This window comes from Ovis aries, chromosome 19 (assembly GCF_016772045.2).
Source record: "Ovis aries strain OAR_USU_Benz2616 breed Rambouillet chromosome 19, ARS-UI_Ramb_v3.0, whole genome shotgun sequence".
Lineage (NCBI taxonomy): Eukaryota > Metazoa > Chordata > Mammalia > Artiodactyla > Bovidae > Ovis > Ovis aries.
In genome coordinates this window covers 13,021,912-13,045,784 of record NC_056072.1, presented here as the reverse complement: position 1 = coordinate 13,045,784, position 23,873 = coordinate 13,021,912, and the positions used below count along the sequence as shown (strand labels likewise).

Here is a 23,873-nt window from a genome sequence, read left to right as displayed (position 1 = left end):
CGCCACAGCTTCACAGAGCTGCTATCCACTGTTTTATTGGGATTTCACACAATATAAATACAGGTGTTCATCACGTAATTTGACATATACAGTGTTTTAAAATCCAATTGCTTGATTATGAATATGCTGAAAGAATATCCCAGTAATACCCTAAGTAAATCATTTCTAAACCAAGACATGAATTTCAGATTGCATGAGAGGCAGAGAAGCTGATGGTCAAAGCAGATGGAGCACAAAGTGACCCCAGACACCATCTCCCGGCAAGACGCTGGCTTTTGCCAGGCATTTAAAGTCTAAACAGTCCATTGTAAAATAACTGCTTTTGTTTCAAGAAACTGGGCAGATTTTAAAAACTGTCATTTACCTGAAATTTTTCACATTTGATTCAAATCAAAATATTCCTAAGTGTTTCCCGTGATGAATTTGGCAGTGCATCCTGTATCAGGCTGAGGGGTTATACAGCTTGTTAACTACTACTGTTACTGTTAAGTCACTTCAATTGTGTCCGACTCTGTGCAACCCATAGACATCAGCCCACCAGGCTCCCCTGTCCCTGGGATTCTCCAGGCAAGAACACTGGAGTGGGTTACCATTTCCTTCTCCAATGCATGAAAGTGAAAAGTGAAAGTGAAGTCGCTCAGTCGTGTCCGACTCTTAGTGACCCCATGGACTGCAGCCCACCAGGCTCCTCCGTCCATGGGATTTTCCAGGCAAGAGTACTGGAATGGCTGATACATAAATAAACTTTTCTAGGGAAACCGTCAAAATGTAAAAGACTGTCAGCCCACAGGCCATATACACCTGAGGCACTCTGACTTCTCTATCAAATTGAGCCTTAGAAAAATTTCAAGAAGCAAAACCTGTCCCATGGATCTTGGACTTCTTTCCTGGACTGGTTCCAGTGATGGACTTAAATAATATGGAAAAATAGGAAATGAGCTCAACTTTTCCATCTTTTTTGATTTGGGACAATATTCATCCCAAGACTTCTGGAGATATCCCCACAAGACATCATCACAAGATTAACCCAGCACAGTTCCCAACTTCTCCCTAACATCATCTTCCTTCATGCTCTGATTAAAGAAGTTTGGGTGTGTTCTATCTGCATCAGACACACCAAATGTAGAAAACTCCTCAGTAACCCTCCCTTTCCTTAAAAAAAAAAAAAATGCCGACCACTCAACCACTGGTGGCCCCGCTTGGCTGAAGGAAGACGGTGCCACCGTGAGCTGAGACCCTGAGGGTGCACTCGGCCACTCACCTCGCCTGCTGGCAGACACAGCAGACCCACACCTTCTCGTGCTTCTGGTAGGAGCAGCAACTCTTGCAGACGTTGAACTTGCAGTCCCCACACCGGCGCTTGGTGTTGACGAGGAAGGTGAAGGGCGAGCAGCAGCGTATACAGCAGTGCTCCAGGAACTTCTGGTGCCTGGAGAGGATGCTGCACTTGCTGCCTTCCTCATCCAGCCTCTGCTTCATCTCGCTGGGGCCCGGAGGGCAGGGGGCGGGGAGGGGGAATGAGGAGAAGAAAGACAGCAATCAGCTCAGGGGCTCCCTCCCCAAAGCACCCCACCCTGGCCCCCTGTCTGCCAAGCAACCACGTAGGATCTTCCTGTAAAACTGTACAACTCAGGAAGTCCAATGGCTTGACATACTATCCAGAGAGGAACCCTAATGGTGGGTTAATTGTGTGTTCTTCTACGTGTCATATTTTCTATAAGAAAGCACAAAATCTTACTACTTATATTTCAGACACCAGATTGAAATATAAGTTATTATAAAACTAAGCACATTAAAAAAGAACCCTTTAGCTTAATTAATGCCTTTTTAAAGGAGCAGAAGATCATTTATGTTAAAACATTAATCCTCACAACAGCCCTGCTGGGAATATGATAAATGCAATCCTGGCCCTCAATATCCCTGGAAAACAAGCACCGAGGATTTTAAAAGCTTTCAAATCAATGTAAGTCAATAAAGATTCTCTGGGTGATGGGCTAATCCTAAACACTGGTGACTCGAGAGCTCGATAAACGTTAACTCCCTTTTTCCAAAGAGCTCATGGGTCCTCTGGGCACACAACTGGTCAGTGCGTGCAGCATTGCAAAGCTGCACACACTGTTTTCTCTATACTCTGAGAAGCAAAGGAGAACCCTGAAAGATAAGGAATCCCCCAAACACACTGAGATACCCAGGATAAACCTGACCGGAAGTAACCAAGTTATTCTGACTTGAAAGGTTTTGAATTTGTTTTTTTTTCTGTTCAAAGATGGACACCACAGGCAGGAACAGAACATAATTATATTTTTCCATACCCATTTTGTGATCACACAGTTCATCCCAGATGAATCTATGATGTAAGTACATCATGCTAAGTTGCTTCAGTCATGTCTGACTCTTGCAACCCCACAGACTATAGCCCTTCAAGCTCCTCTGTCTATGGGATTCTCCAGGCAAGAATACTGGAGTGGATTGCCATTTCCTCGTCCAGGGGATATTCCTGACCCAGGGATCAAACCCGTGTCTCTTATATCTGCAGTGGCAGGCAGGTTCTCTATTACTAGCGCCTCCTGAAATATGGTGTATGTAGCAAATATTTTCCTTCATTTTGCAATTGTTTTTTCAACTTTTCATATGGTGTGTCTCATCATTTAGAAGCGTTTACTTTTTCTGTAGTTAAATCTGGCAGTCTTTTCTTCTATGGCTTCTAAATTTTACGTCTTGCTTATTACTTCTCCCACCCTCTACCAACCACTTATCTACTTTCTATTTCTACAAATTTGCCTATTCTGGCTATTTCATATAAATGGAATCATACCATATGTGTTCAAAGTTCATCCATGTTATAGTGTGTATCAGAATTTCATTCCTTTTTACTGTCAAGGAATATTCTACTTACAGATATACCATATTTTACTTATCTGTTCATCGACTAATAAACATTGGGGTTGTTTCTACTTTTTGCCTATTTTGAATAATGCTGCTATCAACATTCATGGGCAAGTTTTTGTGTGGACATATATTTTCAACCCCAGGAGTACAATTACTGGGTCAAATGGTAATGTTAAATGATTAAACTTTCAAGAAACCACCAGACAGTTTGGTCGTTTGGCTGCTCCTCCTTACATCCTACTGGCAACCCATGAGGGTTCTGATTTTTCTGCATCCTCATCAACACTTGTTACTGTCTGCCTTTTTTATGACAGCCATCCCAGGAGGTTTGAAGTGGTATCTGTGCTTCTGATTTGTATTTCCCCAATGAGGAATAATATTAAGCATCTTTTCATGTACTTACTGGCCACTTGCATATATTCTTTGGAGAAAAGTCCATTCAAATCTTTCACCCATTTTAAAATTAGAATATTTGTCTTTTTCATTGCTGTGTTATAAGAGTTCTTTATATATCCTGGATACAAGTCCCTTATCAGATATATGATTTGCAAGTATTTTCCCTTTTTTATATTAGGATTTTCAGGTGTTTTTAGTACAAAGAAGGGCTGCGCTAGCTCATCGCAGGCTGCTACTAGAATTGGAAATCTACGTATGGTTTTATAATCTAATTTTTCACTTGACAACAAAACACCGTAAACATCATTCCATGAAAATTCAAAGAGTATTTACAGCTTTAGCTTTCAGGTGCCCTGGGCTGGCTTACACAGCTGCCAGTACATGCACAGGCTTACTACTCTGCATTGCAATGTCCAATACCCATTTGTAGCTTGAGCACTGGAAGGGGAGAGAGACTACATAAGGCCTGCTGCTGATTCTACAGGGTAAAATATTATATAAGTATACTTGGCTGAATGGGGGCTTCCCAGGTGGCTCAGCGGTAAAGCATTCTCCTGCCAATGCAGGAGATGCAGGGGACCTCGGTTCAAGCCCTGAGTTGGAAAGATCCCCTGGAGGAGGGCATGGCAACCCAGTCCAATAGTCTTGCCTGGAAAATCCCAAGGACAGAGGAGCCTGGTGGGCTACAGTCCATGGGCTCATAAAAGAGTCGGACATGACTGAAATGACTTAGCATGCATAGTTGGCTGAATACAATATTTACAGGGAAACAGGACGGAAGGTTTTTCCTTAAGGCATGATGATATTGTTATCCGGTCCCTCAGATTTAAAACAGAAGATGAGCTAAGTTATCAACACTGTAAACAATATAGGAACAGCCTCAGCAACTGACTTTCTTCTATTGACATTTCAAAGACACTAAATTAAATGTGATAAAACATCCAGGAAAGAAAGTCTTTGGGGATCAAAAAAAAAAAAAAAAAGGGAAAAACTGTGAACTCAACGCACAAGATCACTTGAGCTTTATGAGTTTTGATTCCTAATATACAAAATACCAATGGCATTTTAAGAAAATCACTGAGAGTCTAATAATAAAATTTACCAACTCCTCCAAAGTTTGTCCCTAAGCAAATCGAGGATTTTTAATCACAGACTTGGAGGAGGAAATAAGGATGCCCTTCTTCTGGATCACCTCTCCCTTCTCAGATTCTACTACCCTATAGGACCTCCTGGCAGAAGTCCTTAAAGAGAATTGTATGGGATAACCTACAGTGACTGACTGCAGGATCAACCAAGAATCACAAGACCAGGTATCTGCACCGAGATGTCCTGGGAGGGAGCAGGCTCCCAAATGGTCAGCCACGCTGGAAACAGTGATGGGTTTCGTCACAGGCAAGGGTGCAGAGCTGAGCTCAGTTACTACCAAAGACCCTTCCAACGTTTCTGAGCCTCTACCTTCTGAGCAGCAACAGTAATTCCTACTTCATGGAGTTGCCAGATATTTCAAATGAGAAAAGCGACAGTAAGCAAATAGTGCTTATTCATTTGGATCAGCAGTAGTCTCAGTGCACGTAACATTTGCTCACACTTGCTTCTGTGTGAAGAAGGCATGGTGACAGTATCTGGGCAGGAAGGCTCAATGTGTGTTTGTTGCTTGAGCGCTGAGTGTGCGTGTGAAGTAGTATCTTAACTGTGGTTTCGGGTTTTTTTGTTTGTTTTACTTTTTAGCATCTGAGATCTTAGTTCCCCAACTAGGAATCAAACCCGCATCCCCTGCAGTGAAAACGTGGAGTCTTAACCACAGGACTGCCAGGGAAGTACCTAGCCTCTTCTTAATACATCACTCTGGGACGGATATATGAAAAGCTGTCAACATTTCACGGTTTCTGGACCCACTGCCATGCCATTTCTGACTCTCACCACATGCTGAGACTGCATGCAGGCTCAGTGGGGCTAGAGTGTCATAACTTAGCAGCATCTACCGTGGGCATAGCAGGGAGAAGTGAGGGCATATGCGTCACTTGTTTGCTATCAGAAAGACAGTAATTCTGCCCATAGCCACAAGTCTCCATGTTACAGGCACTATTATCTAGATTGCCAACTATCCACTCAATTCACACTCACTGAGTAGCTATAATACTATCCTGATGTGTGCAGGCCAAGTCACTTCAGCTGTTTCCGACTCTTTGTGACCCTGTGGACTCGAGCCTGCCAGGCTCCTCTGTCCAGGTGAGAATTCTGGAGTGGGTTGCCGTGCCCTTATCCCAGGGGATCTTCCTGACCCAGGGATTGGACCTGCATCTCCCGTGACTCCTGCATTGCAAGCAGATTCTTTATGGCGCAGCCACCAGGAAGCCCATAGTACTGTTCTAGGCACTAGGGATAAAAAGACATAGGTCGCTCCCTTTCATGAAACATGTATCAAAGTAGGGATTCAAATGATTAAAAACTAAAGAAAATATAAAACAATTATAAGTTGTAAGATATTCAATAACAGAATAGGCAGGACTGAGGACGACATGGCAACCTACTTTAGACTGGGTGCTGACAGACGTCCTCTCTGGGGAGGTGACATTTTAGTTGAGAAGGGGCTAATCCAAGAGAAAAAAACAGCAGAGGAAAGAGCTTAATGTTGGAGAAAGGGGAGGGAAGATAAGACACAGCCCCTGGAAGAGTGTCTGGATTTTATCCTGCGTGCAGTGGGAGGTTAATGAGGGCGGTGAGCAGGAACAGAGCAGGATCCACTCTTCATTGTAAGAGCAGCTTCTGTTATCCTAAGGTGGACTTTTCGACAGCCGTGCGAGGAAGCCTGGAGGGCAGTGCAGTCATCTAGGTAGATGGGTGAGGTCTGGGCCAGGATAGGAGACAGAGAGGGTTGGGCAGAGGCTTGGCACACGTGCTGAAGGATCCGATACAGAGGTGGAGGGAAAGGATGAACCAAGAACCAGTCTCAGCTTTCCAGCTTTTGCAGCAAGTGAAGCCACTTATGGATCAAGGGGAGATGACGATGATGGAAGCATGTTTTAGTGAAAACTGTGAGGCATTTAAGGGGATTTGCCACGTGGACAACTGATAGGTATTTGTGCATCTCAGAGGATGGATCTGGGCCAGCTGTGTAAGTTTGGGAATCATCTTCACACACATCTCCATAAATACGGGAATGGATGAGCCACCCTACGGGAGACAGGGCATCAAGCAGAAAACAAGAGGGCCTAGAAACAAGCCAGGGATACCCCAAATGTTTAAATTCAGGCTGAAACATTGACAAGGTGAAGCCAGACAAAGAGACTGAGAAAGACACCAAAGGAAGATGTTTCAGAGAGGGAATGACTGGCTGTGTCTGCCATGAGGGTAGAGGAGGGTCCACCGGATCTGGGAACATGGAGGTCAAGGGGGGCCCCGACAAAAGCAGTTCCACTGCGGGGGGTGGGGGGGGGGGGCGGGGGTGGGGGGGCAGGAGTCGCTGTCATGGGCTGCAGAGTGAACAGGAGGTGAAGCAGTGAATCAGTCACTGAGTACCTCTGCCAGTAATGTCATAAATGCTTTTAAGAGCCAGGCTCCAGAGGGTGAACCCAATTGATAGGATAATAACAGTCATGGTCATTTAAAAGTATGTTTTGCTTTTAATATGTCATGGGTAATCTCCCTCTCACTGTGTAATTTCAGGCAGAATCATTCTGCTGCCCCCTGACGGTGTTATCAAAATTCATTCAAGGTTAATAGAGTTCAGCATATCGCAGTACAGAAAATAAACACTTAAAAGATTCCCTCTGGACGGTAGAGTTAATAGACACACACCAGGTACATGGTGATTACCAGCTCTGCAAGGAAGCAGACCATTTTAAACCAGAACTTTCAATGGTCCCTTTAGCCCCATAAACCAGAGCATCAGGTTTCATATAAGCATTGTCTGTAAGGAGTTGTGGGAGCCCCATCAACCTGAATTTCTGCAGGCAGCTTAGTAAACGGTGGCTGTTGGGGGTGCTGAGGTGTGTTGCCTCTTTTCCTAATGGCTACAAGATACTCAGCTCTTCTAAACCTCTTTCTTTCTTTCTTCTTTGTCAAAGAAGGATAGCAGCAGTATCCTGAAATGTCTGTTGCAGAAGTTAATGAGAAAAATGTAACTGAGTTGACCAGTAGGTGCCTAAAAAGTAAATGTGACTCCACAGAAGTCTGGTATTATTTCAGTTCAAACCAGCTAAGCTTCTGCCCCACAGCAGGTGCTTAGAAAAGGCTCCCACTTCTCCACTGGATCTTCTTCTTCTTTTTTTTTTTTTTTAAATATTTATTTATTTGGTTGCACCTGGTTTTAGCTGCAGCTCTCAGGTTCTTTCTTTCTTTCTTTTTTTTTAATTGCAGCATTCAATATCTTTAGTTGTGGCATGTAGGATCTAGTTTCCTGACCAGGGATCGAACCCGGCCTCCTGCATTTGGAAGGGCAGAGTCTTAGCCACTGGACCCCAAGGAAGTCCCATCTTCCGGAATATTTGAATAAAGGTCATTTGTCAGAAATCAGCTAGCCCGCACCAGGTCAGGAAACTAGATAATTTGACTGAAATGGTTTAGACAAAAGATTAATGTCTCCAGTCACTTTTAAAAAGAACTAATGATTTTTAATTATTTTTTGTTTCCCAAGGAGGTGAGGGTTGGGATGGTTAAAACCTTCCTGTATCTTGACACATTTTTGCTGGTTACCATCACCATATTAAAAAAAAATAATGATATTGAAAAATGTGGGGTTACTGAAAAGAGTCATAGTTTATATTTAACATCTTTAGCCTATAATCTATGAAGGAATTTACCATCACAATTCAGAAAAAAATGTAAAATGAATGTACATTTATATAAACCATCTCTGTGGAATCCACTAACGTAAGTTAAAAGAATGGAAACAGACAGTAAGCTCTATGTTTCATAAAATGAGGGAATTCCCACATCCCCCTAGTTTCAAAATAGACTATGGAAGACGCTTACAGACTTTCATTTGCAATCTGGAGGGAAGATGGTGAAATCAGACACATCCGTCCTGACCTTGAGCAGATAGAGTTATTGAAAAATAAACGAAGGCACCCTGGGGGCATTATAATTCTTTTCTCAAAAAGAAGAATGGCCAGGTCACCAGAGAAGCTGAGACCTTCACGCTCTGGACTCACGTCAATATCACAGCATATCAGAGTTTCATTACAAACCCAGGCTGGCTGGGAGCATGTGAAAAAGGAAAGCCAAAGGGCATCCAGCTTGCAAGAGGGTCTCACCTCCATGGTGGTAGGCTTGTCAGATCAGATGGGAAATGTCTGGGAGAAACATCCCCACCTGAAGCTGCTTACTGACCCAGCTCACTTACATTCCAGGATCGTCCCCTCACCTCCAAACAGCCCCAGCTGTGTCTGCCCTCCTAAACCTCATGATGACTTGCGGCAGGACCCTCCTGCGTCTTCACAGAGCCAGTTTTTCACTCATTATCTACACAACTCAGGAAAGTAGGGAGGGTAATCATACTTTCCACCTCCTCGAATCAGCCTTAGTGCATGAAACAGAAGACCCTCCGATTAATAGCTATGAATGACTTCTCTCAAGCTGTAGCCCAGGAAGAATGGTGGTGCAAGGGCTGAGAATCAGGGAGGCTGAGAGACAATGTTCTAGATATTAATACAAAATAAATAATAGAAAATAAAGCAAGCTCTCCTTTCCACCAAACTTGCCTCTTTATTGGCTTTAGAGCCACCTGGGCCCACTTTTGCTAACAGAGTTTGGCTCCCAAAGTGAGGCTACGCTCTCGTGATATCTGGCTCCCGGGAGTTTTCCTTAGTAGAGTTGCTGCCATCATGATGTCCTGGGATCGCCGTGAGAAGCCCCCTGCTCGTGGTTCGCTGACCCCAGGAGAAGGATTTAGAGGGACATTCCCAGCAGCGGCTGAAACCAATTCAGGGATTCTCCCTGTTTCTTCTATGCTGGACACTGAATGCCAATGGCATGTGAGCTTATCCTTGGAGGGACGGAAAGACGCCTCTGGACGAGCTGACGAGCTCCAAGACCAAGTAAGTCCACCGGTGTCCCCCTGGCTAACTTCTTTTTTGAGCATGAAGTGCTATTTGGGCTTTCTGCCAACTGGTTCCGACGTGTGTCTGATGTTGAAGCCTGTTTATGAGCACTGAGTGTCCTTTGAGCGTTTCTGCCATTGGTTCTGACATGCTTTTGATGTTGAGGGCCATTGTGAGGACGGGTTGCTATTTGGGCCTTTTGCCCATTGGTTCTGACTTGTGTCTACCCCTGGTTTGTGACTATGAGATGCTATCTGGGTGTTTTTGTGAGTCAGTTCTGACATGTCTACCTAGAGGACCCTTTGTGTTGGGGAAGTGTTTATTTGGGACTCCATGTTGGTCATTGTTTGGGGGGATTTACGACAGTCCTGTCTTCTGGTGTGTGTGTGTGTGTGTATTCCATTTGTGTGATTAGTATTCTCGTTCCCTTTTGTAAACTGGGAAATTCAGGTTCAATTCATTAAGAAAAGTTTACCTACACAACTATGACTACGAAAAAGAAAGATTTAAAACAAGCAAACAAATAAAAACATTGGGTGGCCAGCAGTATTCTTCAGACTCCAGAGAAAACTGGTTAAGATAAAACTCTTTTGAAACTCCCAAACTGGTTCTTTTTGCATATGTAGTTAGAGACAGCTAGTTTGATAAAATATTGTTTTCAGAATTCTGACCCGAGAGAACAAAAATATGGCTAGGAGAATGTTTGACGTTAACTCTTAACATGTGCTTGAGATAACAGACACAGCCCACTCTTCCCAAGACTTCAGTCTTGGGTTAATTAGTAGAACTTTGAAAGATGTCTGGGTAATATACCCACATTTTATACCACATTGAGAAATTGTGTTATGAGAAAAATGTATGTTATAGGTTATGGAGTATGTTCTTAACTTTGCCTATCAGAGAATGCCGATATAACACATAGTTCAATGACTTGTTTCTTGGTTTTGTTAAGATATTTTAAAGGTTAAAAATTGTAATATGTAAAAATGATAAGGGAAGCATTTTAGTGTGTAAAGCAAGTAGGCTATGTGTTGGTGAGAGAAGGTATAAAAAAACTAACGTATTTTTGCTAAGGAATAAACAATAATTTTAGCTTCAGCTGGTTCCGGATGAGAAAAAAGGGACAAGTTAATATGGAGAAAGCGATAAAAGATTTATATATAAAAAAAGAAACTGAGAAAAGAACTTTGCACTTTAAGGTAAAGATAGATTGAATTTAATTAGACAAATCAATTTTGCTATTACTAAATTGATATAAGACTGAGTTTGGGTTTCTCTCTGTTAAGAGAACAAAGGTTTTCTAAATGAATGAGGATTATTTGGTATATTGAATTATATGGAAAACATAGTCAAATGATAAACATTCTTAAGTTTTATTGTATGGGTAAATAGCATTAATATAAATGTTCTAGAAGTTCTACGGTGTTTCTAAAGTTAGACTATGTTCTGGTATGATGTTGTCAGTCGTATTTCTAGTTGCAAATTGTGAAGCTGTCATGGAGTATAACTTAGCCACTTATGATGTGTGGCACTGTTGGCTTTAAGTCTGATGCTTGAAACACATGTACAACGTGTGTGTGACAATGGGGTATAATTGATAAAACGTATAGGCTATCAAATGTTTCCCCATCAGCATACCTCTGTACTGGTTTGTTACATCTGATCAGTTTTCTCCCAGTGTGAATAACCAAGTCAATACATAATATAAACAAACAGTAAGCCTAGCACCGAGGGACATGAAAGACCCAGAGCAGGCAACTGAAGCACTCTGGCCATGTTGAAAAAATATATTGATTATCAGTGCTTTCTATGGAAAGGTGTGCTATTAAAAGGGGAAAATGATGAAATAAATTTTCACATATTGAGGCACGGGGAAGTCATCCTGGCTTATATATGATTTAATGTGACATTTAGGCTAACCAAAACAGGCTGTTTGTGGCCTATTAGAAAAACATCTATTTCTGCTTTATTGACTATGCCAAAGCCTTTGACTGTGTGGATCACAATAAACTGTGGAAAGTTCTGAAAGACATGGGAATACCAGACCACCTGACCTGCCTCTTGAGAAACCTATATGCAGGTCAGGAAGCAACAGTTCGAACTGGACATGGAACAACAGACTGGTTCCAAATAGGAAAAGGAGTACGTCAAAGCTGTATATTGTCACCCTGCTTATTTAACTTATATGCAGAGTACATCATGAGAAACGCTGGGCTGGAAGAAGCACAAGCTGGAATCAAGATTGCCAGGAGAAATATCAATCACCTCAGATATGCAGATGACACCACCCTTATGGCAGAAAGTGAAGAGGAACTAAAAGCCTCTTGATGAAAGTGAAAGAAGAGTGAGCAAGTTGGCTTAAAGCTCAACATTCAGAAAACGAAGATCATGGCATCCGGTCCCATCACTTCATGGGAAATAGATGGGGAAACAGTGGAAACAGTGTCAGACTTTATTTTTCTGGGCTCCAAAATCACTGCAGATGGTGACTGCAGCCATGAAATTAAAAGACACTTACTCCTTGGAAGAAAAGTTATGACCAACCTAAACAGCATATTGAAAAGCAGAGACATTACTTTGCCAACAAAGGTCTGTCTAGTCAAGGCTATGGTTTTTCCTGTGGTCATGTATGGATGTGAGAGTTGGACTGTGAAGAAGGCTGAGCACTGAAGAATTGATGCTTTTGAACTGTGGTGTTGGAGAAGACTCTTGAGAGTCCCTTGGACTGCAAGGAGATCCAACCAGTCCATTCTAAAGGAGATCAGTTCTGGGTGTTCATTGGAAGGATTGATGCTGAAGCTGAAACTCCACTACTTTGGCCACCTCATGCGAAGAGTTGACTCATTGGAAAAGTCCCTGATGCTGGGAGGGATTGGGGGCAGGAGGAGAAGGGGACAACAGAGGATGAGATGGCTGGAAGGCATCACCAACTCGATGGATGTGAGTCTGAGTGAACTCCGGGAGTTGTGAGGGACAGGTAGGCCTGGCATGCTGTGATTCATGGGGTCGCAAAGAGTCGGACACGACTGAGCAACTGAACTGAACTGAAACATAAATTGTTTATCTGCTTTAACCATTCTGGGGGAAATAACACATTCAGAGAATAATCCAAAACTGCATCTTGATTGTTATCCTCATTGTAATATGTCTACCAATTTTCACATGTTTATCCAGGTACTATGACAAAGTAATCAGAGAGAGAGGTGTTTTCATAATACAAAATACTGATGCTAAGCTTGAAACTCAAGATTATTTCCAACTCTGTGTCCATTCCCCAAATTAGGCAGGACTATGCCCCACTTTGGCAGGAAGGATCCACAGCAATTGTTGCCCTATTCCCTCAAAGATTTGGGGAAAACTTGGAACAGTCATGGAACGAACACCAAGTTCCTCTGCAAAGTTTATGATTACCCTCTCTGTCCAACACTTTATTCCCTTTCTGGTTCTGCACCTGTCCCTCCTCAAGACTGAGGAGTATCAAAGAAAAGGTGGGTTTGAAATGGAGCGGGACCCTATGGTCCTTCCCCTCCATGTTCTCTGTTTGCTTTTTGTCTATGGAAAAACTTAAGCCAAAGAATAAGTTTAATCAGAGAAGTGAGAAAATGCAAAACCAAAGCAAAGCAGTCAAGATTCAATACTAATAGTTTAGTCATTAAGCAAAGTTAGGAACCTTTAGTTCCTTCTCAAAGGCTATAGATGTGTATCTAAGTCATATCCTTTGAGCTGTACTGTGGATACTGAAACCCCCACCAGGTGGAGGACATTAAGTACATGATGACCAGCCTGTAGCCACGGCATAAGCTGCCGCTTGAGTCTGCACCCTGGCCCAACCCCCCCGCCAACCCGTTCGCTGGCCTCCAAAAGAAAGCAAACTTCCCTTTCCAACAACTTGGGCTCTTTCCTGGCTTTTGAGTGGTAAGTTGTTGAATTCCATGTTTGGTAACAGTATGTACTATATTTTGATATTTTTGAAGCCATTAGTAGGTTAACCTGACCTATCCAGGCTCACTGACCATTGTGTGCTGGGCAGATTCACAAGATAGCTGCGCCTGCTGTGTACACTGGACAGAGGAGCGTAACTGAAGTGAGACAGACCGGAAATGGGGTGACCATGTGGAAGTGCTAATCCATGTACCTCCAGATCTCACCATGTCATGAAATATGTATGAGAAAATATATACAAAGTAAAGAGGCTGGTAACATCATTACTAGACCACATCTATAAGTCCTGATTTCAGATAGTTTCACTCATTAATATGGCTTCATTTCATTAACTCACGGGCTTCATAAGTAAGTATTTATACATCTGAATGTGAAGTAAGTTTATGGAAATAAAAAACCACTTTTATATCTTTACATGTTAGGAACTAGCCTGAGGTTTTATTTTTCAGATGGTTCCCTTTACTTAGATTTTAAGTCGCTGCACGAGGATGCCTTAAGGCTGTAGCTTTTGAGAGTTCTCATTTTATGTATTTAATTGTTTTTTTGCCTAAAAGCGCTCTAACATTGGAGTGGGGATTGTTTATCTTCCCCATGCCCCAGAATGTCTACTTTCTTGCTTTTAGTTCTGTCAGTAAAGGTTGGTTCATTAAACAAAAAAGGGAGAGCACTCTAGACAGAAACTGCAACCGCCTTCAGCTGCTGCGGCGCTTTGCCTCCCCTGAGCGTAATCACAGGAGGCCTGGGCACACACGGTGGGGGTGACACTGTCTCTGCAAGGAGCAGGAGGAGGGGGTAAGCTCACGGCCTGGCTATGATCTTGGGGCTACATTAAGGTCAGACATGTGTTAATTTTCTCCCATTCTCAGAAGTCTAAGACACTAAACCCAGAAAAAAAAAAAAAAACAAACAAACCCAAACCATGATTGATAGCAAGTGTGGAATTGCAGAGAAGGAGGGACAGAAGGAGGTAAGGGAAGATAACCACTCTTCTGTCCTTCCTCGCTGACCGAACACTGGCTTTGAGCTGAGCCACTGCCTCCTAGAATCAAGACCGGGCTTCCCAGCACCCCTGGCGGCTACATGGGGCTGTGTGACTAAGTTCTGGCCCATGAGATAAAACTGGAAGGACATGTGGTACACAGGGCGCTCAGAGGAGCTCACTCAGCCAGGAGGGGTCTCTGTGGTTTTCTGCGATTCCTCCCCATCTCACTCTGTGTTCATGGCGGCATAAGCTCTAGCCGCCAACTCCATCTGTGATTTGACCGTGGGAACCTATGTGGATCAAAAACAAAGGCTCCTGGGTCCTCATGATGTGGGGGGGGGCCACCACACTGGTTCTGATCCCACCCCTGCATTTCTTCTATGTGAGAAAGAAACACCCTGTTTCAGCACTGTGTATCTATTGGTCTTTTGGGTTTTTCCCTTATAGACAGATTGACCTGACTCTGAGAAAGGAGGGCAGGGCCAGGTGTCAAGCAGAGTGAGGGCCAAGTAAGAACAGGGAGGGGAGGCTGAGTGATGAGGCTGAGAGTGGCAGGACTCTGGGCGGGTCAGAAGGAAAAGGAAAGCAGGATGACGCAAGTCCAGAGCAAAGACCACGCATCGCCAAGGTGGTGGCAGGCCCAGGGGAAGGATGTCAGCTTGAAGTCACCCCACTGGGCTGGGGACCCAAGACAAAGCTCAGTGTTGTATGTAGAAACAGGCCAAACCCACCACCGCGTGGGGCTGGCTGTGAGGATGGTCTAAAAGTGACCCAGACAGATGGGCAGCTTTGTTTGCAAGAGCCTCTGATACCTCCTAGCTCACCGTTCACAAGGGGCTGCTCTGTCCTCCGCCTGGAACCAGAGGGAAGCATGGCGGCCTGTCTATCAGGACCATCACTTCATGGGCCTCTGGGGTCTGTCACTGGTCATTGTTACTTGTCACCTCTCTGACTCACTCCTTCTAGAATGTGCAGGGTGGCCAGGGTTCCTCTGCCCTGATTCTCCTCCCCTCCAGGCACTGGGTGCCAGAGGTATTTCCACCATCACCTTGGCAGCCACTTCCTGAGGCCAGCTTCCCGTGAGTCCCTGGTGGCCAAACTCCTCACGTCTTTGCACTCCTTTTTTCCCTTGGCCTTGCCGTCCAGCAGAATTCCCAGAAACCCCCATGTCTGTTCTTCAAAACAACCAACACTGTGCCTTTCCCTGCCTGGACATACAGCTCCCTTGACTGGTTTGCCCTTAAATGGCTGGCAATCTTCCCAGGACTCTTCTCCTTTGCTTCCTAGTTTCCAGGATAATGTTCCCTTTCCTATACTCATCCTCCCTTAGATGAAGAAACGAGAATCATCTTTATTGAGAAAGTGCCGTGTGAAGAGCACAGGCCTGGCATCAGGAAGCCCAGGAGAGAATCCTGAGCCAGTATTTCAGCTTTCTGACCTCAGTTTTACTCCTCTGTAACGTGGGGCCAATAATGTCCACCTCACAGAATTATTGCAAGGTCTAGAAATACACATTCATAGCACCTGTACATCATGGGCATGTGATAAAATCACTTGCCATTTTTTAAAATCACTGTAATGATATTTGTAGCATCAGTATGACCTCTTAATGGGACACCTGAGAAAGGCAGTTTTTCTAGGACATGGCATCTCCGGTCATGTGAAGGATTTTTGATCTCAGGAGACAGTCCTGTCGATCCAGAAGACCTATGTCCCCTGGAAGCCCATCTCAGGTTGTGTCTCAGCAGGGCTACTCAGGAAGCCCTGGGCCATCCTCCACCGTGGTGACCTTGCACAGGACAAGGGTCCAGCTGGCTCCACACGGGGGCTGTGCAGCTCTGAGCTCCCATCTGCGTGACACCACAGCTCGTGACCCTGCTGGAAGCCTCACCCCAGCAAGGAGCCCCTGTGTTGCTATTTCTTCCCCTTCCATCCCACCCTTCCATCCCCTTGGCTTCCCTACAGTGAGTCCTGCCACCCCACTCCCAGTCCTGGGACCAGGGCAGGCAGCAGGAGCTTCCAGCAAGGAGACAGAAAAGGCTCAGGAAGCAGACTGACTGGGCGGAGTCTCCGCTGGAAACATCTGCCCACGTCTGCATCCCTGCAGGCCGCCAGCTCCTCTCTGAGCACAGGGAAATGAGAAGATGAGAGGCAAAACCGACCACAGAGAATCTGAAATTCTCTCCACTGCTCACTCCCTTAATAATACTGCGGGGGGCGGGTGTTGATTGGAATAAGAGTGTTTTCTGGCTGTGGAACTGTCAGACCTCCTGAGGTTGAGCGTCCGCGTGGAGAGCTGTGATGTCAGCTGTCCTGCAGGGTCTGGCTGTAATTACCAACACCGCTGAAGAGCTCTCTTCCCAGCTCTGCTTCCAACCCATGCGCCTTTGTGCCTGAGCCGTCTCTTCATTCTGGAGTCACAGCGACAGTCCATTCCCTACCTAACCCCCCTTCCTACTGCACTCCCCTGTTTATCTACAGAGAAAACTGGGGCCGAAGTGGGGACTCAAAGCCTGGCTAAGCCAGAGAGCAGGGTCTGAAATTGAACACACAAAAGACCACTTGGGAAAGAAGGACAGTGTTAGTTTCATGGCCTGCAGAGCCTTCAGATACACATTTCTGTTTCAGTAATAGGATAAAACGTGTGTCCTGAGGCCTATGTCTAAATTTACCGAATAAGCTCTCCCCTGTTGACATTTCCATCCTTTGCTTTTGTAAATGAATCTTACATAATTTATATGGCCCTTTATTACGCATACATGGAGATGCTACCTGGTGCCATATAATATCCTAAATGCAAGGTGATTCAGACATAAAAGGAGAGAGTCATGAGGTATTTAATAGGGAGCAAGAGAGCTCTACGTGAAGGCCCTTCTGAGGGTGAAACAGCAAGGCGAGCTGGAAAAGTCTAAAATGGCATTTTTGAGGACCTGTGTGATGGTTAATCTTAGATGGCAACTTGCTGGGTCACAGGGTACCCAGATACTTGGTAAAACACATCTTGATGTCACTATCAAAGTACTTTTTAGAACATCTGAATCAGTAGCCTTTAGGTAATGTAGATTCCATAGTGTAGGGGGAGTAGGCCTCATCCAATTAGTTGGGTTTATTTTTAATTTTTATTTTACATTGGGGTATAGTTGATTTAAAATGTTGTGTTAGTTTCAGTTGTCCAGCAAAGTGATTCAGTTATTCATATACATATATCTATTCTTCAGATTCTTTTCCCTTCTATTTCATTCCCTTATATATTACAGAGTATTGAATAGAGTTCCCTGTGCCAATCAGTAGGTCCTTGTTGATTATCTGTTTTATGTATAATAAGTGTGTCTACATTAATCAGTTGGATTTTTTAACAAAAAGACTGACCTTCCATGAAGGAGAGGGGGTTCTGCTAGTAGACTGCCTTTGGAGTTGAGCTGTGACGCTTCCCTGGGTCTCCAGCCTGCCAGCCGATGCTGCAGCTCAGCTCAGTTCAGTTCAGTCGCTCAGTTGCGTCCGACTCTTTGCGACCCCATGAATCGCAGCACACCAGGCCTCCCTGTCCATCACCATCTCCTGGAGTTCACTCAGACTCACGTCCATTGAGTCAGTGATGCCATCCAGCCATCTCATCCTCAGTCGTCCCCTTCTCCTCCTGCCCCCAATCCCTCCCACCATCAGAGTCTTTTCCAATGAATCAACTCTTCAAATGAGGTGGCCAAAGTAGTGGAGTTTCAGCTTTAGCATCAGTCCTTCCAAAGAAATCCCAGGGTTGATCTCCTTCAGAATGGACTGGTTGGATCTCCTTGCAGTCCAAGGGACTCTCAAGAGTCTTCTCCAACACCACAGTTCAAAAGCATCAATTCTTCAGTGCTCAGCCTTCTTCACAGTCCAACTCTCACATCCATACACGACTACTGGAAAAACCATAGCCTTGACTAGACAGACCTTAGTCAGCAAAGGTCTCTGCTTTTGAATATACTATCTAGGTTGGTCATAACTTTTCTTCCCAGGAGTAAGCGTCTTTTAATTTCATGGCTGCAGTCACCATCTGCAGTGATTTTGGAGCCCCCCAAAATAAAGTCTGACACTGTTTCCACTGTTTCCCCATCTATTTCCCATTGAAGTGATGGGACCGGATGCCATGATCTTCATTTTCTGAATGTTGAGCTTTAAGCCAACTTTTTCACTCTCCTCTTTCACTTTCATCAAGAGGCTTTTAGTTCCTCTTCACTTTCTGCCATAAGGGTGGTGTCATCTGCATAGCTGAGGTTATTGATATATCTCCCATCAATCTTGATTCCAGCTTGTGTTTCTTCCAGTCCAGCGTTTCTCATGATGTACTCTGCATAGAAGTTAAATAAGCAGGGTGACAATATACAGCCTTGACGGACTCCTTTTCCTATTTGGAACCAGTCTGTTGTTCCATGTCCAGTTCTAACTGTTGCTTCCTGACCTGCATATAGGTTTCTCAAGAGGCAGGCCAGGTGGTCTGGTATTCCCATCTCTTTCAGAATTTTCCACAGTTTATTGTGATCCACACAGTCAAAGGCTTGGCATAGTCGATAAAGCAGAAATAGATGTTTTTCTGGAACTCTCTTGCTTTTTCCATGATCCAGTGGATGTTGACAATTTGGCCTCTGGTTCCTCTGCCTTTTCGAAAACCAGCTTGAACATCAGGGAGTTCACGGTTCACGTATTGCTGAAGCCTGGCTTGGGGAATTTTGAGCATTACTTTACTAGCAAGTGAGATGAGTGCAATTGTGCAGTAGTTTGAGCATTCTTTGGCATTGCCTTTCTTTGGAATTGGAATGAAAACTGACCTTTTCCAGTCCTGTGGCCACTGCTGAGTTTTCCAAATTTGCTGACATATTGAGTGCAGCACTTTCACAGCATCATCTTTCAGGATTTGAAACAGCTCAACTGGAATTCCATCACCTCCACTAGCTTTGTTTGTAGTGATGCTTTCTAAGGCCCACTTGACTTCACATTCCAAATCTGCAGCCCGCCCTGCAGATTTTCTATTTACCAAGCCCCTATAGTTATGTGAGTCTCTTCCTTAAAATCTCTCTTTCTCTACACACACACACACACACACACACAACACGCACACTACACATCATTCTGGTCCTGTTCCTCTGGAGAACCTGTCCTCCTATGGCAAGGAGTCATGTTAGGCTTCCTATGCACCTTACCATCATGAGCAGAAGGAGAAATCAAGGTCCGTGCAGGTTGAACTTAACCTTCTCTCGTCTCAGAGTCAATGAGGGATTGAGAGAGGGTTTGAACCCAGGTCAGGAGCACTAAAGGGAACAGGACACCTAGGCTAGGCTGGGAGGATTCCTGTACCTTTGCCTCTCTATCCCTTGCCTCCCTTGAGGGTCCCCTGTTTTAAAAATGGCTCTCTATGAATGTTTTTGAAACATGTAAACAAATGCAGAATCAGAGGACAGCCTGCTCAGCAGCTCATAGAGGAACGCTGGCTGGCCAAGGCCTCAGGGCTATTATCTCAAGATGAATTGTCCCCTGACAGCTGATCAGGTCTGTTTTGAAACTGCTTTCTCCATGGCTGGATGCATTAGCTTGAGACAGAATTCTGCCAAAAATAGAGGCTGCCGCTGTCTCCAAGTGACCCAGAAGGGTACACCAATATGAGTTATTTCTCCAAAGCAAACAGATTTTCCTGAAACATGTGCTGAGGCTGTACACACACGCAGAGGAGAAACTGGCTGTCCCATGTACACATTCCCCACTCCACTCATACGTAAGGGAGACCACCGTGGTGATTTTCCACTCGACCACACAGCTGTTCTCATGACTCAGATAGAACCCACAGTGACTGCAGATGCTAGACAGTGCCTGCTGCACATGTGCAGCACTCTGGGGTCACCCTGTTAGTCTTGAAACTGATGGGGTAGGTGATTCATGTTTAACAGGAAACCTAGGAAGGGTGGGTGCTCAGTCACATCTCCCTCAGGCGAATTCGTGGATGTCATCTCATGGGGGCCTCAGATTTAACCTATTTCAGATTGTTGCTCTGTCCCTGCAAAGCTGCTCTCACGCCAGGCTTGCTGATCTCAGTGAAGGTCTCCTCCATCTTTCCCAGCTGCTAAAGCCACAGAGATCTTCTTGATCTGGCTCCTCCTTACGTAGCAGTCAGCCCAGGTTCTATACATTTGTGATCCTAAGCAGAAAATAATCTGACATCTATCTTCTTGTCTCCATCTTTGCCGTCACCACCCACGCCCAGTCCAATCCAGTCTCATCTCCCCTGGGACCAGGGCAACAGCTTCTTTCTGAACTGAAGACACTTTCTAATCTTCCCGACTTCCATCTCTAAACTACAGCAAAGGAGGACCCTTTAAAAATGAAAATCTGATTGGGTCACCCACCTGCTTAACATATGTTCACAGATTTCAGTTTTTCTCAAGATATACTAGGAGCCCACATGGCCTGTGTGCCTCCAAACACACCCCCTCCCCTGATGCTCTAAACATACCACCTGTTCAATTTCTGGCTTTTCTTTGAAAATGCCTTGGTCTTGCCTTTTCTGAGGCTTTTCCATATGATCTCTCATCCTGAAAGCTCCTCTAGCCAGTGTTCACTCAGCCCAAGTCCATTCACTCTTCGCCATTTCCCCACTGAAGGCCTTCCCTTATCCTTCAGAGTGAGCTAAGTCTTATTGTAATTCTCTCGCATAGCACTTTTCTCCTTGACAGACGTTTCACAATTTCTAATTATAAATATGTATGTGCATTATATTTTAGTGTATTTGGTTTGTTTCACCACTATAGACTCAACTGCAAAGGAGATTTGCAAAGTATTGCATGATATTACACATACTGTGTTGCAAAATATGGTAGATACTCAGCAGATGAGCACGACATGTGTCCAACACAAGCGGCATGCTCAAACCTGGGCCCTTAGGCATGAGGAGCTACACTGCTATGCTCCCATCACAAAATATTTCATTTTGATGCCCATGAAGTCAAATCATATTGTTTCAAATCGCTTGCCTATGAAGCCTGTTTTCTACATTTTAATACTCTCATCTGTATCATTTTGAAAACCATGATTGTTCTGACTTATTAATTTCATGCATCTGCTTTGACATTGGAGCCATGAGCAAAGAGAGGGTGTACTGGCCAATGAGGCCAGAGAATAAACATGCTTAATTATAGAAATAACACCTGATGATCAAATGAGGTCTCAGATATAAACAAGTGTTATTTCATGCATTGAATAAGTATTGACATGGTACTGACTTTCTCATAGCACCGTGTCAGGTACTATGGGTCACAGAGGTGCCTTAGTAAGAAGGAGCCTGCGATGTACAGGAGCAGATGAACTGGGAAGACCCAAAACAAGAGGGGGAGTAGGAAGAAGCAGGATGTGGATGACCTGGCTTGAGCCCAGCACAAGGCGGATAGCCCACAGTGGAGCTCTGACCCTCCAGCAGGGGTCCCCTGCCTCCAGGCTGCAAACTGGTACTTGCTGTCAGATCAGCGGTGGCATTAGATTAGGAGTAAAGTGGGGGAGATGGTTTCAGGATGACTCAAGCACATTACATTTATTGAGCCTGAAACCATCTCCCCCACCCCCGGTCATGGAAAAATTGTCTTCCGTGAAACTGGTCCTGGTGCCAAAAAAGGTTGCAGACCATTGCCCTATAGCACAGACCCCTTTCATCTTGTCCCAGCATTATGCACAGAGGGTGCAAACCCTTCCGGGGCATTGCAGATTTCTTTCTGGCAAGGCTCCTGCTTTGCAGCTCAAAGTTCTATCAAATAGACACTTTTTAACATTTCGATGGTTCCTTTGGTTAGTGTCAGACCCTCAGGTAAAGGTTAAAGAGGATAGTACTTTAAGAGTTCAGAAGAGAAGAGAAAGTTTAGGAACTCAGAGCCAGACACGCCTGCTCTGAAATCCACTGAGCTGAATCATGCTCATGGACACCTAAGGGGTTTCAAGAGGCAGAGCTCTAGGACAGGTGTAAGCTCTCTGACATTGTCTGGGAATTTTTGCATGATAATAAAACATGTCCAAAGGGAAAGATGGCAGATGGGAAGAGGAGGGAGTTCATAGACGTCACAGTCAGACTTCAGCTGCATCAGCTATGCCGCAGTTACCTGGCCCTGGGCGAATTATTCAAGTTTAAACCCCTTCAAGCCTTAGTTGTGGTGGAGGGTCAGAAGAGCAGTATGAATTGTACCACGTGGCCAGAGGTGTGAGCTTCTCAGAAACAGAAGAATACAAGATTCTCAGTACTAAACTAGTGCGGTCCTGTCTTGGTGGGCTCCAAAATCACAGCAGATGGCGACTGCAGCCATGAAACTAAAGGATGCTTACTCCTTGGAAGAAAAGTTATGACCAACCTAGGTAGCATATTCAAAAGCAGAGACATTACTTTGCCAACAAAGGTCCATCTAGTCAAGGCAGTGGTCATGTATGGATGTGAGAGCTGGACTATAAAGAAAGCTGAGCACTGAAGAATTGATACTTTTGAACTGTGGTGTTGGAGAAGACTCTTGAGAGTCTCTTGGACTGCAAGGCGATCCAACCAGTCCATCCTAAAGGAGATCAGTCCTAGGTGTTCATTGGAAGGACTGATGCTGAAGCTGAAACTCCAATACTTTGGCCACCTCATGCGAAGAGTTGATTCATTGGAAAAGACCCTGATGCTGGGAGGGATTGGGGGCAGGAGGAGAAGGGGACGACCGAGGATGAGATGGCTGGATGGCATCACCGACTCGATGGACATGAGTTTGAGTAAACTCTGGGAGTTGGTGATGGACAGGGAGGCCTGACGTGCTGCAGTTCATGGGGTCGCAAAGAGTTGGACATGACTGAGCGACTGAACTGAACTGTCTTGGTGGAGGAGGCATCTTCATTCACATCAGGGTGTGCCAAAGATGTGAGGAGGAAGAGCATGTAAGAGCAAGCCACAAAGGTATAGAATCTCCAAACAGTGTTAGAATGGAGAAAAGTGCATTAGGAAAGCCAGGCCGCCATGCTTTCTCCACAGCGATCATTGTAAGTCAGTGTGTTAAATAGTCAATGCTTCAAGCAGACCAATCTCTTAAGCCTGGTCTCCAGCTCTAAAGCTGTTCTGAATCAGTGAAACCCTGAGTCCAGAGTTTCAACCTGTGCACAAGCAGGTCTTCAGTGACCCTATCATTTCTGGGGATGCCCCAGGAGGTTCTCACTCATAAGCCTGTTTTCTTCCTTTGGTCCCGCTGTCACCTGGAGATGTCCACACTCCGCACAGTTCTTGAAGGCGCCTCACGGGCTGCCACTCAAGAGAGAGATCACCAGCTTCCACGCAGAGCAAGACAAACATGCGGGGACAGGTTGCTGCCTTATTTCTTCCGAATGGGTTGTTCTCCACTGTTACTTTGAATGTTGTTTCTTTCTCACCTTCTCTGCCTTGTTCCAGTTTGTCATCCTCTTTCTGATTCTACTCTTGCTGCACCTTCTTTAGCTTCCAAATGCCATTTACCTGCCCGAACTGACTATGTATCAGTTAAGTAAGTCAGCTGGATGACTTACATGGATTAACTGAAAAACAGAGGTGACATTTTATCAGCTAGTAATTGCTAGAGTTTAGTTTCATGGTGCTCATGAAAGAAATACCTATCTAA

At 44.6% G+C, this 23,873-nt stretch overlaps 1 protein-coding gene across 3 annotated transcripts in view; it reads right to left on the bottom strand.

The window, feature by feature from the left end:
* Positions 1-23,873, bottom strand: part of MYRIP (myosin VIIA and Rab interacting protein) — a 218,161-nt gene that overhangs the window by 114,539 nt on the left and 79,749 nt on the right. For all 3 annotated transcript variants that reach the window (XM_027958035.2, XM_042236531.2, XM_060402094.1), the window contains exon 3: positions 1,262-1,483. In XM_027958035.2, coding sequence (XP_027813836.2) covers positions 1,262-1,483 — 222 coding nt within the window. The remainder of the gene's footprint in view (positions 1-1,261; positions 1,484-23,873) is intronic.